Genomic DNA, 16,062 nt, shown 5'->3' with positions numbered 1-16,062 from the left:
TAAATCAGCTAAATTGGCTTTCAATTACTACAACAACATGGAAACATAAACCAACCTCTTTTCTTGCAAAAACCAACCACACACCACAACATTTAAATAATTTTACACAGAAACCCTGTGCAACTGTATGCATTTTGACAGTGAGGTGGATTGAAAACTGGGTGAAGTACCAGGCCCAAAGAGCAGTGATGAGTGAAACCAGTAGCAGGCAGTTGCTAGTGGTCTGCTTCAGGGGTTGATACTGTGATCAAGACTATTTATTATCTTCATTAATGACCTGCACACTGAGACAGAGTGCAACCTCAGGTAAAAGATTAATAGCCACAAAACAAAGCAAAAAAATCTCTCATCTTTGTGATAAATTTTCTTTCAGCATTGAATGATAGTGGAGGCCACAATAGTATCTAAACATAGAAAAAAAACCTTTTACTAAACAGATACTTCTAGATCTTTTTATATTTGATAATAATTTTTAAAAACTGACTCATCAACAGCATCCAGAAAGTTATGTGAGACATACTGGTCTATCAGGGTAGGGACAGTAAAAGACAATGTAGATTCAAAACTATATATACACATCTGCCTCAGCCGAGTTTAAAAAACAGGTTCTTACAGGGTTCTTGGTAGCCTTATAAAATATATTCCTAATACAGCCTAATTGGTTTTGTTGTTAATTTTTTTTATCAAAAATGACTCTGATTTCCTGCAGAGCAACAAAGTGGAAGTCATTTTGCTGAAGAGCAAATCTACAGCAGACTAGGTACACTGTCACCAAATACTGAAGAGCACATACTTTAGATTAGTTTACATTCAATAAGAAAACCTGAAATTTTCTCTGGTTTTAAGATTATTATGTTTGAGTTAAGAAAACAGGTATTCCTATGTATTTTCATATGTGAAAAAATGGTTTGATTTCCAATTAAAAAAATAGATTAAGAGACACAGTCTAACAAAAGAAACTTCAGTATTAAAATAACCACCACAATATGCTGGGTGATACACATACCTGTCCTAGCATCTCAGCATGCCTGCAAATAATTCACCTGTTTAGTAACAATATCTGCCTAGATTTTTCAAGCCCTTTAAGCATTTTAGAGAGAAGGATGAATATGTATCAGCATTCTGCACTTGCCTGATGCTCTTACTCATTTGTATCAGAATTTTAGACAGTAAGTACCTAATTAATAAAAATATCATGGGTCAATTCCTCACATTTTATAGCTTCACTGTCATTACTATCATTATATTTTATGCCAACAACCACCTTTTGCACATTATACACCTTACAAAAGGAAAAAAAGAGGAAGAGTACCTGTTTGTAGAGCCAACCACGTCTGACAACTGGTGCATTAGGATTTCTCTTTATTGAGTTTGATCTCTTTCCGAAATTATGAACCTTCTTTGAAGATCGTGAGGTCTAAATTGAATTGAACAGTTTAAAGAACACATTATATCAGTATCTGTGGAAAAATTGTAACATACTTTCTTTTCTTTAAGAGATTTCTCTTAAACATGCTTCTCTGGGGGATTGCAGAATACAAACTCTATTCCTTTTTTAGATAAATAATTATTATGATGGTTCTGCTGGCTTCAGCATTTCTTTCTTCTTCCTCTGCACAAAATCTATAAGACAACTCCCAAGACAAGTACTTAAAGATTTTTTTTTTAACATGAAAATCCAACCAAATATGTATCTGACCTTCTTATAAGGTAGGTAGAAAGCTTAACAAGCTGTAGAAGGAGAAGCAAAACTAACAGAGCTATTCTTAACTATGAAAAATTACATCACCTGGGCAAGAAAATCTACTTTTTCCTGCTTCCAATACTACACTAATCCATAAGAACTTCTTCAGATTTCAACTATCTATAACTACCCCTTTCCTAATATATACTAAATGTTTAAAAATATTTCTTCCCTTTCAAGAATTCTCTGTCATCTCTTGGCTGGTTTGAATATTCATTTATTTACCTGCTTGTACTAAGGCCTACTTTGAAACTTGCCCTGAAACTCCATTGCTTGTATCTACTGTTGCTTATACCTTTTACAACCTCACAGCTATGCAATGATCACAGATGGTTAAGAGAAGTAAGATAAATAGCCCATTTTAGACTTAATCATTCTTTTTTTTTACTTGTGTTTTAAATTCTGTAAGAATTGGTGCCTCAGAGACCATGCAATGTGATACAGCAAAGTATCCCACTCTGCAAAAGGAGTAAAATCCAAGGAAGTTTTTTAAGCTGTGCTCATGGCTCTGCTTCAAGTCCACCATTTGAACTGAGACAATATAATCCTGTGGTTCAGCTTCCCATCTCTACTACTGAGAGTAATCATAAGGTTGTACAATGTTGCTAAAGAAGGAAGACTAAACACAAAGGGGGTTGTTGGAAATTGGGATATCTCTAATGAAACATGCATCACAGAACTGAGTTGGGTTTTATACATGCCTCAGAGAGAATTCCACACCAGGTTAAAAATCATAAGTGGAAAACTGCTATTTCAAATGCAGCTTTTGTCAGTGATGCCACCAACTGAAGAATAAAACATAGCTTAGCTAAAAAAGAAAAATACTACAAAAAAAACTGTGTTTGCCTGAAGTCTACAACATAATGTAACAAGGTAATTTTGTATTTTTTTTGAAAGAATATAAAACCAAAGGAAAGGCAGGGCAAGCAATTAAAAACCTAATTAAAAATAAAAGTGAAAACCTTTCACATTTTTATCTGAAAAAGTGCAAAATGAACAAAGGTTTGTAAGAAGCCAAGGGAATTATGACATCCAGCTGTAAAAAAGGAATACACTGAGAACCTGTAACAATCCAGAGCACATAAAATTAACTGCGTCTGTTAATCTGTATGGCTACTATATTGGCATTTGACACGAGCTGTGCCAGGATTTTTATCAGAAATAATTTATAACACTCATATCTTCTCTAATATTAGGTATTCAAGGTCCAAAACCTCTCAAGATTGTTCCAGACTTCCTATGCTTGTAAAATGGCTAACACATTAAAGATGCTTCTGAAATCACAACCAACCACATACACTACTAATGTTGTCTACTAACAATTTCAGATAATTTAGATAGATATTTGTTAAGCAGATCTGATAACAAACCATATTGACTCCAATTTCACTGATTTCATAGTAAAGTTTTAATGGGTTACATCTTGCCAAATGTGAAAAAAAACTCCCTTTAATTAGACACAGCATCACAAGTGCTTGCCAATTTTAGTTAATACAGAGAACACCTTAGATGATTTGTGATCTTTTTACCACACACTGCATAAAGAGTAACTGCTCACAACAAATTCTGAGCCCCAATGAGTATTTTAGTATATTAAAATATCATAGCTGCATATATAAACTAATTATGAGTTATCAAACTTTTTAGATCACCTCCACCTCTTGTTATATCTGCGATCCCTGTACATCTCATCTCCTCTTTCACAAATATTTAATCCATCTCAAACTGGGGAGGCAGGAAGAAAGGAGAAAAGTAAGAATTGAACAGTAAAACTCCTTTTTACCCCATAGCACTACAAATATAGGCTATACTGCACAATTTCAGCTTCTGGAGAAGGCAAGGAGAAAAGGATAGTGAATGAAGGGTCCAACTACTAACTGCTTGATGGAAGATGTAGATGTAGGTAAGAGAACTAGCAAACTTACAGTCAGAACTAGTACCATCTGACCTATTCTAAGGAATGGTTCCAGCCACTGTGATACCTACAAAAACAGAATCTACAGGAAAGACCCTGTACAGTCCCAGTACTGAGAGGAAAGACAGGAAGCCCAGCCAGTGATTTTCACTCTTCCCCAAACATGAAGAAAACAAACACCAGCAGGATTTTGAACTCTGGGCAACAGACCAGTCAGTCACTGGGGCTGCAAACTTCATCACTCTGCAAGCTGCTCTTCTCTCTGCTTAGCTGATAGAGGACACAGAATTTACATGAGGCTTCTTCCTCAGTTTCAGAACTAGCACAAAAGTAATTAAGACTAAACTTACTGAATCTGTCTTTGAAAAAAATGGGCTGAGAACCTTGCTGATAAGGAAATTTGCTGCATGTGAACACAAATAATGGAAATCTAAACTTTTGTTGCTTTCAACTTCTGTTTAAAATTTTTTCCAGTATTCAAGATTTACATTACCGTCCAAGCCACAAACCAACTTCATGCTGCCTTCTGGATTTTGTAGGCAATTTCAATGCCTTTCAATGTTGCATTTTTCCATGAGCTGAGAGGGTTTGTGCCTCAGCATTTTAGCTTGGACCAGAAGGTTGCTCTTGAAGCAAATCTCCCAATCATTCACTCATTATGCTTTGGTTTGCATAATAGAGCAAACTGGTCTTATTTTAGATAAGACTAAAATTTAAGACGCAAAAGGAGCACTGCTGGACTAGTCTGAATATAAACCATGAAAACACAGTACAGATGTTCAGCCCTGAGAACCAGTACTGCCCTTCACATATTGCTACTATTTACTATGCTGTTTGCTGATTTATCTCATGACTATTATTCCAAAGTCTCTAGCTAACCTGAATCCTGAAAAGAGATGTATAACTATTGCTAAACTAGCCACTTAAAGGTGGACTGGCTAAAGCACTGCATGAAACATCTATAAACAAACTGATGAATATTTATAAACAATATGTTACATCCTGGCTGCAATGGAGACGAGAGCTCTGCAGCAGCTGTCCAGGGCAAACGCTTCATTCCACTTACTGCAAGAAAACTGTTAGCCTTATTCTGCTGATAATCAGGACAGCAATGAAGAGCAGAAGTGAACTGTGGAGGGTGACTGGGTAAATTGACTGAATTCACACTTTAGAAAGCCGATTCCCTGCATTTCAGAACATATAACCATATTTGTCTAGGTAGTAATTTTAACAGTGGGGGAAAATGAAAAAAGAAGACAACTACAAAACCAACTTCTCAACTTCAGAAAGAAGGGTGGAAATATATACCTCTGTAGCAATCTCACATCTGTGTAGATCTTTTCCATGGTCAGATGTCTGTGCCAGTGGCTTCAAGTTTAGATACACACTTCAAGGTAACAGGCAAGAAGCAGCACTTAACAGAGCTGCATTGTGTTATTGGACCAGCATCATGTATATTGTGAGAAAGGAGGAGTAGAAATAAGACTTTTCCTGGGGAGAGACTGATTTTTGCCTTATCTCATATTAGGCTCTAAACTGCAGCAGCATTAGACTCCAGTGAGTCTTTGTGCCACAAAATAGAAGCTTCTCCAAGTTCCATACGTATTCAATATCAAACAACACTAATGAAAGGGAAAACCTGTTTTTATACCCCTCAACTGTCTGAAACTTCAGTGGTACGACAACCTTTTCTTCTACCCTCATTACCCTCATTCTAGGTATGTTAATGAGTTATCTCTGAAAACAGAAATACCTAAAAATAGGTGTGGTAACCATGTGAAGTTATCTTCTGTTCTATAATTTACTTTCCAGTATTTTAGTTCTCTTTTATTGTGCTGCAATACACTGAGCCTCTATATACTGGAACAGATTGCCTAAAGAGGTGGTGGAGGTCCCATTTCTGGAGACATTCAAGGTCAGGCCTGATGAGGCTCTGGGCAATCTGTTCTAGTTGGAGATGTCCCTGCTTATTGTAGGGGGGTTGGACGAGATGACCTTTAGAGGTCCTTTCTAACCCAAGACATTCTATGATTCTGTATGATATTCAAAGGTTGATAAGACAGCTAAGAATTTCAGGTTCTACCACTGGGATATATGAATAAAAACACAGAAGAAAATCAGTTGTTACATTCATGTACAGCCAGTGGGCAACTTCGATATAGTTATCTTTAAAAATGATTCAACACATTAGCCTTAAATAACCACCAGAAAATGCTGAGGTTCTATTAGTTGTGGTTCTACTCTGTAAGAATTCATCAGAACATTTAAAATGGTGTTGCAGTAATTCAGACAAATTTACAATTCAAAACCGTCACAGTAATCATATTAAGATTTTAAGTGCATTCAAATAACTAGGACAGGAGGACTGAAAGGTAGAACAAAAGTAATTTTTCAAAATAAAATAATTTCTTCAGGAAGCTAAAGTGTCACTAATCAATGAAAGTAAATAAATTACAATAACTGGGCCATAACAATCTCAATTTCCTTCTAGAACACTATGAAATGAACATGCTAAAGGGCATTTTAAACTTATCTTTAGAAAGAAAAGACTGAAAAATATGTTCTCAAAACATGTGCACCTAAATTGGAATTCCTTTCCTACAGTTAGCCCAAGAGCACTTCCTGACTAGGTCTGTTGTAATTAATTTTCTATTGCAATCTATGCCACTATTACAACTCTAACAATAAGTAATCTTGGGGTTTTTGCTTGCTTGGTTTGTTTTAGGGCTTATCTGGGTTTGGTTTTTAATTCGTGCTGTTTGCAATTTTCTAGTTTGTTTTCTTTTTTTTTGAACTGGCTTTCCTGCATGCACTTTAACATGAACATATGGAAGTCAAGATGGACTTTGTTTCTGTTTATAACTCATTTGTGACTACTTTTTGTTTGTTTTTTTCCAGCAACACTAATAGATTAAGACACTTTTCTCATTAAATAACTGTTTTCTAATATAGGTCAGGGATTTTGCCTGTTTAATGTGACACTTAAAATAACAAAAAACAAGGGTTCTAAAATGAACTGAAAGAAACCTTACAATGTTTACTACCACGTAGAAAATAAATTATTTCAATCTAAGTTTCTGAAATTAAGGAATCTGCTCACTTAAAACACATTCAAAAGGTTAATTCTCTTCTACAGGCTGGATTAATCTGCTGAAAAGCACTTGTCAGGGTTAAAGTTTTTGATGACTGGCAAAATTACAAGACTTTTTTTGTTGTTTACATGTTAATTGCTGGGTAGAAAAGATTACTGAGCTCTTGTCTGTCATCACTGATCAAAGTTCTTACCCTTGGTGTCCCAGAAAACTTAAGGAAATTCTTAATTTTGTAGTAAGCGAGCTCTCCTTTTATGAAAGCTGTCCAAAAATGGAAAAAAACACACACCACAGCCTCAAATTCAGGAGACATAAGAATCTCCAGGAATTTTCCCATATTTTTTTTCCTAGGAAACCAGGACTTTTGGTCCAATGACAGCAAATTATGTCATCTGCCCTTTAATTTGACTACAGGGTCATCTTCCATCGCTCCTGTGAATACCTTCTATACACAATTACAATTCTCTGTATTTTACCTTGAAGAAACCTAGCCAGTTGTTTGCATACCAAGCAATTTCCATAACAATGCTTACCCAGATGTCTCATCAGTCACTCAAGATTTTGCTCCTTCACACTGATTAGAAAGGTCAAATTCTGTAAACAATTTAAGTACCTGCAAGTCATAAGATCTGAGATACCCGATAAAAATTACAGCTTCAGTGATAATTTGTTTCAGACACCTGTTTCCAAATTAAACATGAAGGGAGCCAAGTACCCTGAAAAAAGATATATGCTTGCTTTCTCTTTTTCAATGGAATGCTAATTCACAGCACTGTCCAGTACCTTGTGGCATAACTGAATTATTTTAACTTTCATTTAATTTGGACATAAAGACTTACTCTGCCCACAGGGCTCACTGGATGAGCAGCATAATCTGATGTCAGATTATAGTTAGTTGCTTCACATATCATGCTTACTGGTCGCTCCTTCTTTTCTTCAGATGTCATTGCTGCAGCAGTCCTGAAAATAGAGTATGTAATAGCATTAGAATACGCTGTGTGTGCAGGCTGCTATTGTAAAGCACCCCTAGATGTAGCCTAATACAGCCTGTGTCCTACTTTTCCAATTTGAAAGTAATTCACACTTCATTGTAAGTTACGTGTAACAATTCTATTAGACAGATTTTAAGTTGTTTCAAAATTAGATTTCTCTATTAGTGTAAGATATTGATGGAATTGAAAAAGTATGAGCGTGAGATGGAAATGGGAAGAAATGGTCTCCAAAGACCCCATATGGCTTTGTCTCACCTCAGTAAAGAACATGCATGTTTGTGAAATTTCACATACTGCAGTTACATCAGTTTTCCCTCTAGGCACTGTGTAACATGTTGCAGCAATGGTCACAAGCAGGACACCCAATATCCAACCATATACAAAAGCTTGAGGTCAGGTATGACTTGCATGCATACCTTCTCCTATTGTTGTGTAACCTACAAAACTAAACCAAGTTATCCAATGGTTCAGAAAGAGTTTAAACGGGCCAAGACGAAAAATAATAAACTGTGGAGAAGCTATTACTCAAAACATGCTAGATTGAAGACACATGACTTCCCCTAAGTGATTTAAAAAAATTATTTCTTTTTGGAAGCTTACTGGATTATGTAATATATAGGTCATTTGCTAACACTACAGAATAAGTGACAAGTGGAAATTCACACAATGCATAAACACAGTGTATTTCTATCATGTAACTACTGTGGGCTATGCTTTTTTATCTTAAGAATTAGTATTAAATATTTAATATTACATTCAAATGACTTAATCAAGTAAAACTTTATACATAGTAATCTGACTTGGAAAAAACAAATACTGCAATTAGCAACCACTGAAACTTACTACAGTATTAACAAGTTTTAAAACATATATTTTCTAGACTTAACAGATGCCACTTACTGTTCATTCACAACAAAAATACAGTTGTCCTGTGATGGCTGCCCTGTTACTGGATGTTTGCAGGTTACTTTTCGTTCATTATGACTGTGGAAGAGAAATACAGAGAATTATTAGGCAAGAAGCTTTTTCTTTTCCAACTCCAGTATATAAATCCAGTACATTGAGTATATCAGTCCAGTGAAAACCATTATGAATATTTAATTAAGTCATGTAACAATGTATGTGTATACACACACAAATGCACATATATATTTATAAAAACTAAAAAGAAGTTTGATAACAAGCATTAAATAAATGAATACTCTGGAAAGAGATGGAAAACATTAGCAATGGGTTGGTAATAGCTTTGACTTTAAAAACGAGAGCAGTAAGACTGTTACTAGTCCATATATGATCACTGATAATTCTCTTCAGCTGATTCTTTGTAGATTCATAAACAGACTTCAGCTAGACAGTTAAAAAAAGTTAAACATAAGACAAACAACTGCTCTGTAGGGGTAAAATATCACTACTGTAAAAGCAATTGTCTTCTAGCTTAGAACATGAAGTTACTAATTTAAATTTTTTTCAATAATACATACAAATATTCAGTGACTAGAACAACAGTGATGCATCCCAATCAGTTCTACTTTTGCTGGTGAGTTTTTAATTCAGGGTGCTACTTCCCTGCAGCAACCTTGGGAGAACCCTCAAGTGGCTTCACCCTCATCAGCACAAAATGCTCACTTTGCATTATCTCCTTTCCCTAAATTGCAGGTGCTGCCAGATCACAGCAGCTCCCACAACTTGGAAGAAACTGTCAAAATTCAACAACTATCAGCTGCTGCCACTCAAGAAGGAAATGTTTTGACTTGAGCCCTCCAGCCCTAGAGGGAAAGGTGGAGAAGGGAAGGAATTTCTACCCCAAGTCTCCGTGCAGGTAGAAGAGTCCCAGCCCCAGTTATACTACAAGCACATGTGGGAGCATGGAGCTGCCAACTGGCACAGCAGGCAGACTGTACTTCTAGGAGAGGGAATGGGCTGCTCAGAGAGGTGGTGGAATCTCCTTCACTGGAGACATTCAAAACCTGCCTGGATGTGTTCCTGTGCAATATACTCTAGGTGATCCTGCTCTGGCAGGGGGGTTGGACTAGAAGATCTTTCAAGGTCCCTTCCAACCCCTAAGATTCTGTGAGAGGCTAGGGTGGCTGAACTGCAATAACCCCCCTCAAAACTCTCTGGCCCCAAAATGTAGGAGAGAGAGCAAGAAAAGTGCACTGATGAAATTTAAAGCTGGTTCAGAGATTAAGAAGTATACAACCACAAATCATACTAAGAAAGGCCAGAAGTATATAATGTAGATGTGCTATTTGGATATAACCTGTGTGCTTCAAAACAAACTCGCCTCTTCTGTTTTTAATACTTTAAATAAAATGCATAACTAATATAGTATATAGTGAAAAAAAACAGTATCTGAAATGAGCACTGTAATAAATGAAGAAAGTAATTCTATCTGATAGTATTTACTTTTGGAAAGAATATGTGATGATAATCTTTTTCAGGTAAGGTATCGTCTATAATTCTATGCCTCTCCATCCTAAATTGAGACTTGAAAAATATTCTTGGTCAGATAACAAACCTGGAACAAAAAAAAAAGGGTTCTAGTTGCAAGACAGTAAGAGGTGCAGAACAACAAAAGCTTTGAATGGTATTTTATCCTTAACACCAAATTATTTTATTGCCTATTCTTTTAACCTTTATAGCTTTCAAAACTATGAAGATCAGCTCATATCTCAAACATTACGTTTCCTACCCTCTTGCTTCTTAAAACAACCCAGACTTAACAAGACTACCCTAACATTCTTCAGGTTTCTTGAAAATTCCTTTGGATTACAACATTTTGCAATTATGGAGCATTACCAATTAAAAGTTCCTTCCAAGGAAAAGCCTTATAAAAAATTCATACTACTTTCATGGTCATTGGATAGTTTGATAAATCTGCATAAACCTGAAGTGCAAGATTAGAAAGATAAATAAAACACAGAGATTTGGGCTAATTATTTTAAAAGCCTACTAATACTTAAATGGATAAATATGTAATGGAGCTTAAGTATTGAGCTAGCAAACGCTGGTACTCTTATCTTCATACTAAATTCAGCAGAATTCTAAGTTTAGCTTCTGAAGAAGCTTCTGTTGCAGAAATGCATCTATGACAACAAGGGGGACAGAAAATAGATGACCTGAGTAATTCTGTGCTATTTCTAATTGCCATGGTCCTACAATGTCTTTCAAAAGAAAATGGCTCAGATTGAAGAATATTAAAATTCAAAATATTCCTGAGGGTTTTTTTGTGGTTCCTCTTTTTTTTCACTTTCCAAAACTTTGTTTCCTCTGACATTTCAGACACTCACACAAAACATTAAAAAAGAGATGAGTTGTCACATCACAGACTTTGCCAAAATGTTGCCATCTTGTTCACATTAAACCTTGACATCTGGCTACCACCTGACATGCCGAAATGTAGAAATAAATGGACCAGGACTTCTGCTCAAGGACCATCAACACTCACGATCACTACAGAGGACGCACATTCCATGTTTAGTATGAATGCCTCCCTCACACTGACACAGGGGGAAGCCACACTCAAAGATTGTGAAGGGCAGGTCATACAAAACCAGGGGGGAAAGCAGGAAGGAGCCTATTAAAGAATATTGTTTCAGGCTTCAGTCACAGATTGGTATTCCAAATACATCAAAACGTTTTTTGGACAAAATAGTTTTCCTTACTTGACTCACACTGATGTCAAGGTGTAAAGAGGTGTACCTGACATTACATTAAAAAGGCAAAAACCCCATAAATTGTAGACATGAAACACTCTCCAGTGGAATTTACAATATTTTCTTTCTAGCATTTGAGAGACCTTTACAGTAATTTTCTTCTAAACAGGCAAGGCAAAGGAGGAAAAACAAACTTTTCTTTCTCTTCAGCTTAGATGCAAGTGAAATCTCATGAGTCAACACTGGAAATTAAGCTTGTACAAGTGTGACAACTGTAAATATGTTGAACTGGATGAACAGATTTTAAATACTTCCATTTGAGGGCTTACTCATTACTCATCTGAGTTCTTGCATTTTTTGGCATTAATTTAGCTGATATTTTGACAAGAATACTCAAAATACTTGCGTAAGGTGTAGAGTAGCTTGATAATTACTGCCATAACCCTCCCACATAATAGTCAGTTAAGGTGTTTGTTTTATACTCGATCTTGCAGACTACAGAGTTTCATTAAAAACAAGTTACAATTTGATATTCCAAATTTTCAACATCTGATTTAGACAGTCATTTAGTTATCCATGAATTTCCAGGGCCATGCATACACTTAGTACTTCATATATTACACTATAAAAATACCTATCTCACCAATAAAACTCAAGGGAAATAAAGCAAAAATTGTTTTTTACTGAAACTCTAATTGCAGTTTTATTGAGTATTATGAACTGCAGTGTGCAATTCAGTTTCAACTCTGCATATTTATGTGTCTGCACTTTCATTATGTGGTAAAGAGTGATTGAATTTCACACAGCTAGCTAGAAGGCAATGTGTTAAGCTTTTGCTCATGTAGAGATACAGCCTACAAGAGGTATATGGAAACAACACTCCTCTTCCTTCTCTCTCCAATCAATTTTTCATATCAATGTTTTGAGATCATGCAACTATACACACACTGCTGAAATTATAGTGAAGGATATAACTGACTCTTACCATTTCTGCATCTTTAATTAGGTTGTATTAATGGCAGGGTAAAAACTACAATCCAAAACAGAAAAAAATTCTAGATACAGCCTACAAGAGGTATATGGAAACAACACTCCTCTTCCTTCTCTCTCCAATCAATTTTTCATATCAATGTTTTGAGATCATGCAACTATACACACACTGCTGAAATTATAGTGAAGGATATAACTGACTCTTACCATTTCTGCATCTTTAATTAGGTTGTATTAATGGCAGGCTAAACACTACAGTCCAAGACAGAAAAAATTCCCTGTGTACTTTATTAGTGTTCATGAGCATAATCTCCAGTATGTGACACAAAATATTCCTTATTAATACTTGCTACCGAAATGTGTTCAGCTCCAGAAATTGACACAGCTGACTAAGATGAAACAAAAGATAAGCATTTAAATAAAGTATACTTCTTCCATGGTTCAAGACAATATTCTGTTCTTGATTCTGGTAGCAGCCTGGGACAATGAATTGCTATAAAAGGATCAAAACCAAACCAAACCAACAATAAATAAATTAAAAAGCCAATAGCACAAACCCCTAATCACACTGAAATAACTCATGCAGGGGCAAATTCTATTTTTTGCTATCTTAGTGAAAAACAAATGATACCAACTTAATTTGACCTCTTTTCTCCAGAGTTTTTAAGCTTCTCTTACCCAATACTTTCCTCTGAACACTGCAAGCTTCAGCATCATTTAGTAGGTAGCTTAGCATTGTCACATGGATAAGCCCTTGGAGCAAAAGGACTTACCCTGTTTAGGTTAGAAGTTGACATCAACCTTGCTATTTGCCTTCATGTCTAATCTCTCCATTCCTCGAGACTCTTAAATCTCTAGGAAACATGATAATTTTACTTACTTTCTAGACATGTTCATAAAACCTTGTTGTGTGGTTTTAATCTATTAATTAAATGTACAGACAACAGCAATCTTTTTGATGGACAAATGTGACCAAAAGACTACTAAAAAAAACCCTCAAATATGTTACTCATATTCTTTTATTTGTAAGAAGCACTAGTATACACAACTCCAGGTGCAGCGCTGGTCAACAAAAGTCCTACACAAGTAGGATTGCTTGTTTGTTTGTTTTTTTCATTTCAACTCATGTTTGAAAGGACTAATAACCCAAAATGCTGCATACCAATATTTTGTTCTAACACACACCACTGCAAAATCAGCAAATTCAAAATTCTGTCCAGTTTTGCCATTTTGAAATTGCTACCCTATTTAATAGTACCAGGATTTTTTGGATCGGGAATGAACTCAGACAATAGCAGTTGCTATAGGAAAAAAAAAAAAACAAACCAACAAAAAAACCACAAACGTAATCCAGTTGCAGAAGAGGATGCATTCAATTAAAAATGAAGGGTTAGACTATCTTTCTCTGGAACTGAGCAATTCACTTAGAAGTGGCAAGACAGATCAAAGTACTAGGGTGTGGACAGTTGGTTTGGGGTGTCTCCATTGTATGATTTGGTTGAGTTCCCTGTTCTCTCAAAAAAAACAAGCTGGGCCAGAACACCCAAAGACACATCTGTTTTTCTCCCACTAAGATTAAAACTAGATGCCACTTCAAAGCTTCTATCATGCCTTTCTTTGTAGACTTTATTTATGTGTTCCTAAATGCAAAGGCCTTCTCATTTGGTCATTCTCAACATCACCATCAAAGCAAAGGCTGAATTCTACTTCACTGAAAGAATACTAACAATATAATAAACAACATTCAACAGGCCTCCATACCTTTAATTTAGAACGACTGTTCCTTTTGACAAGTGAACACTGAAGAACACATTTCAGAAGAATGCCACACCAAGTATCTGCCTCCTAATGTTTTTTGTCTTGGATAAAATTCACAGTCTGACAATCTAATCTCTATTATGCTAACAAGCTATTCCTATATATCACAAATATACTCAGAGTACATGGAGGCATTTCTTAGAAGTACTTAGAAGAAGTACTTTTATGTATTTTTCACACCAGTTTCATGACAAAGTACTTAAATTTTTGCACCGACATTTAAAGGTAAGGTTCAGCTGAAGACAAACATACGATAAGTTCAGGCCAGCTTTACACTGCTTTGGTGAAGCATTTCATTCCTAAACTAGGAAAAAAAAATAAATCACATCAGCAATTTTTACCTTGTGTGCCTACTTTCTACTGCAAGAATGTCTCATTTCTAATGGAAATAAATGCAGCAACTTACATTTATCTGTCTGAACTTGGAAAAAAGAACAAGTAAATGCAATCCCCTATCGTTAGCAAGGATGTGGTCTGTGGCTGCACCAACTCTTCTATTTTACTAAATCTGTAATGCCACATTGTACAGTAAATAGCAAATGCAAGCACTTTTTTGTCAGTGGTATCAAACCCTAGAATTAGGAGCCTTTTTTCAATTAAGCTTTTTAAACAACAACTCTAGAAACCAGGCTGCACGGCTCCACTGGAAAACATATGAGTACGGTAAGATCAGGGAGTCGGAACAAAAGAGGGTGTAAAGAGACAGTAAGTTTCTAAGTGAAATGCTGACAGACCTGTAAAACACCACATCTACTCCTAAGAGCAAAGTGCTTATAATCCTTTGTGCGTGTACGCAATTGAGAAGGTGCATGCAAAACTCTACTAATTTTGTTTAAACTATGGGTTTATTACTTCAGGCAATGTGTCAATTCTGTAGACTTCCCTTCTAAGCCCTTCTTAGGTATAGTTTTAGGAGTTTTGGTATGCTTGGTGCTGCTTTAACGAAAAAGCACCTGGACATTTAATACGATTGGCTGTACTACAGCTTTTCTTTTATGATTGATACTTATTTGCCAAAAGATCAAGCACTACTGCCCTGAAATTGCAAACCTTTCTTTCAATGAGACCATTCTAAAACCAGACTTATATTCCAATGAAAATACTTATGGAACAACAAATCCTCTCACTTAAGCAGATACAGTTAATATATTTACATGAGATCCTTTCAATGTAAAACCGTAAGTTTATGCAATTAAGTGCAAATACTATTTTTTTTTTTTTTCAAAATGCTAGGATGAAATATGTTCTGGAACAGTGTATAATGTGTAACAGATAAAGAAGTTTTTAGTATGTAACTGTTCTTTCTAATCAATACTGCATTTTCAAAAAAAGAAAGTGTTATTGTTTTTAGTTTTCCCAAAACTTTGGGGGGAAGCTATCTTTCACTCTGTAGATAACATATTTGGGAAATTAAAAGATACTGAGACTTGGTAAGGACACAAATGCCACACACCTTTAAATAGAAGTGTGGCAATTTGTGAGTTATACTTGCCATGTGTCATCACGTTATATAACATTTCACTACATATATTTTAAGCCTTGGGCACAGTTTCTAATACAGTACCTTAATAACAGCACTCCATATGAAGAAAATTTTCAATTCTTTAAGTGTAAGTCTGTAGTAAAAGTTACTAATACATTGTTTGCTGATGTAAGTTTGAGAAAATAATGAGGGGGGTACTAGAAGGCAAAGAACTATTTGTAAGCTTCAGATCTGATAGTTGAAAAACAAGCATCTCCTAATGGCTAACTATCTGGAAAGCTCCCAAGAACTAGAGTAACATAACAATTCTGCAATGAAAACCCACAATCTGTTTTCTAAACAAAAACAGGATTTGGAATAACATGGTTCAGC

General features: G+C 35.6%; 1 protein-coding gene across 1 annotated transcript in view; it reads right to left on the bottom strand.

The window, feature by feature from the left end:
• Window positions 1-16,062, bottom strand: part of PLEKHA5 (pleckstrin homology domain containing, family A member 5) — a 167,884-nt gene that overhangs the window by 57,535 nt on the left and 94,287 nt on the right. Inside the window, exons 2-4 of the mRNA XM_010002944.1 lie at window positions 8,644-8,727; window positions 7,591-7,711; window positions 1,313-1,417 (exon numbers count right to left, since the gene is read on the bottom strand). Of these exons, the coding sequence (XP_010001246.1) occupies window positions 1,313-1,417; window positions 7,591-7,698 (213 nt within the window). The 5' untranslated portion in view covers window positions 7,699-7,711; window positions 8,644-8,727. The remainder of the gene's footprint in view (window positions 1-1,312; window positions 1,418-7,590; window positions 7,712-8,643; window positions 8,728-16,062) is intronic.

The sequence above is a fragment of the Chaetura pelagica genome, unplaced genomic scaffold, assembly GCF_000747805.2.
Source record: "Chaetura pelagica isolate M959 unplaced genomic scaffold, ChaPel_1.0 scaffold117, whole genome shotgun sequence".
Taxonomy (NCBI): Eukaryota; Metazoa; Chordata; class Aves; order Apodiformes; family Apodidae; genus Chaetura; species Chaetura pelagica.
Note: the sequence above shows the minus strand (reverse complement) of the source record. Positions and strands in the feature narration are given on the sequence as shown.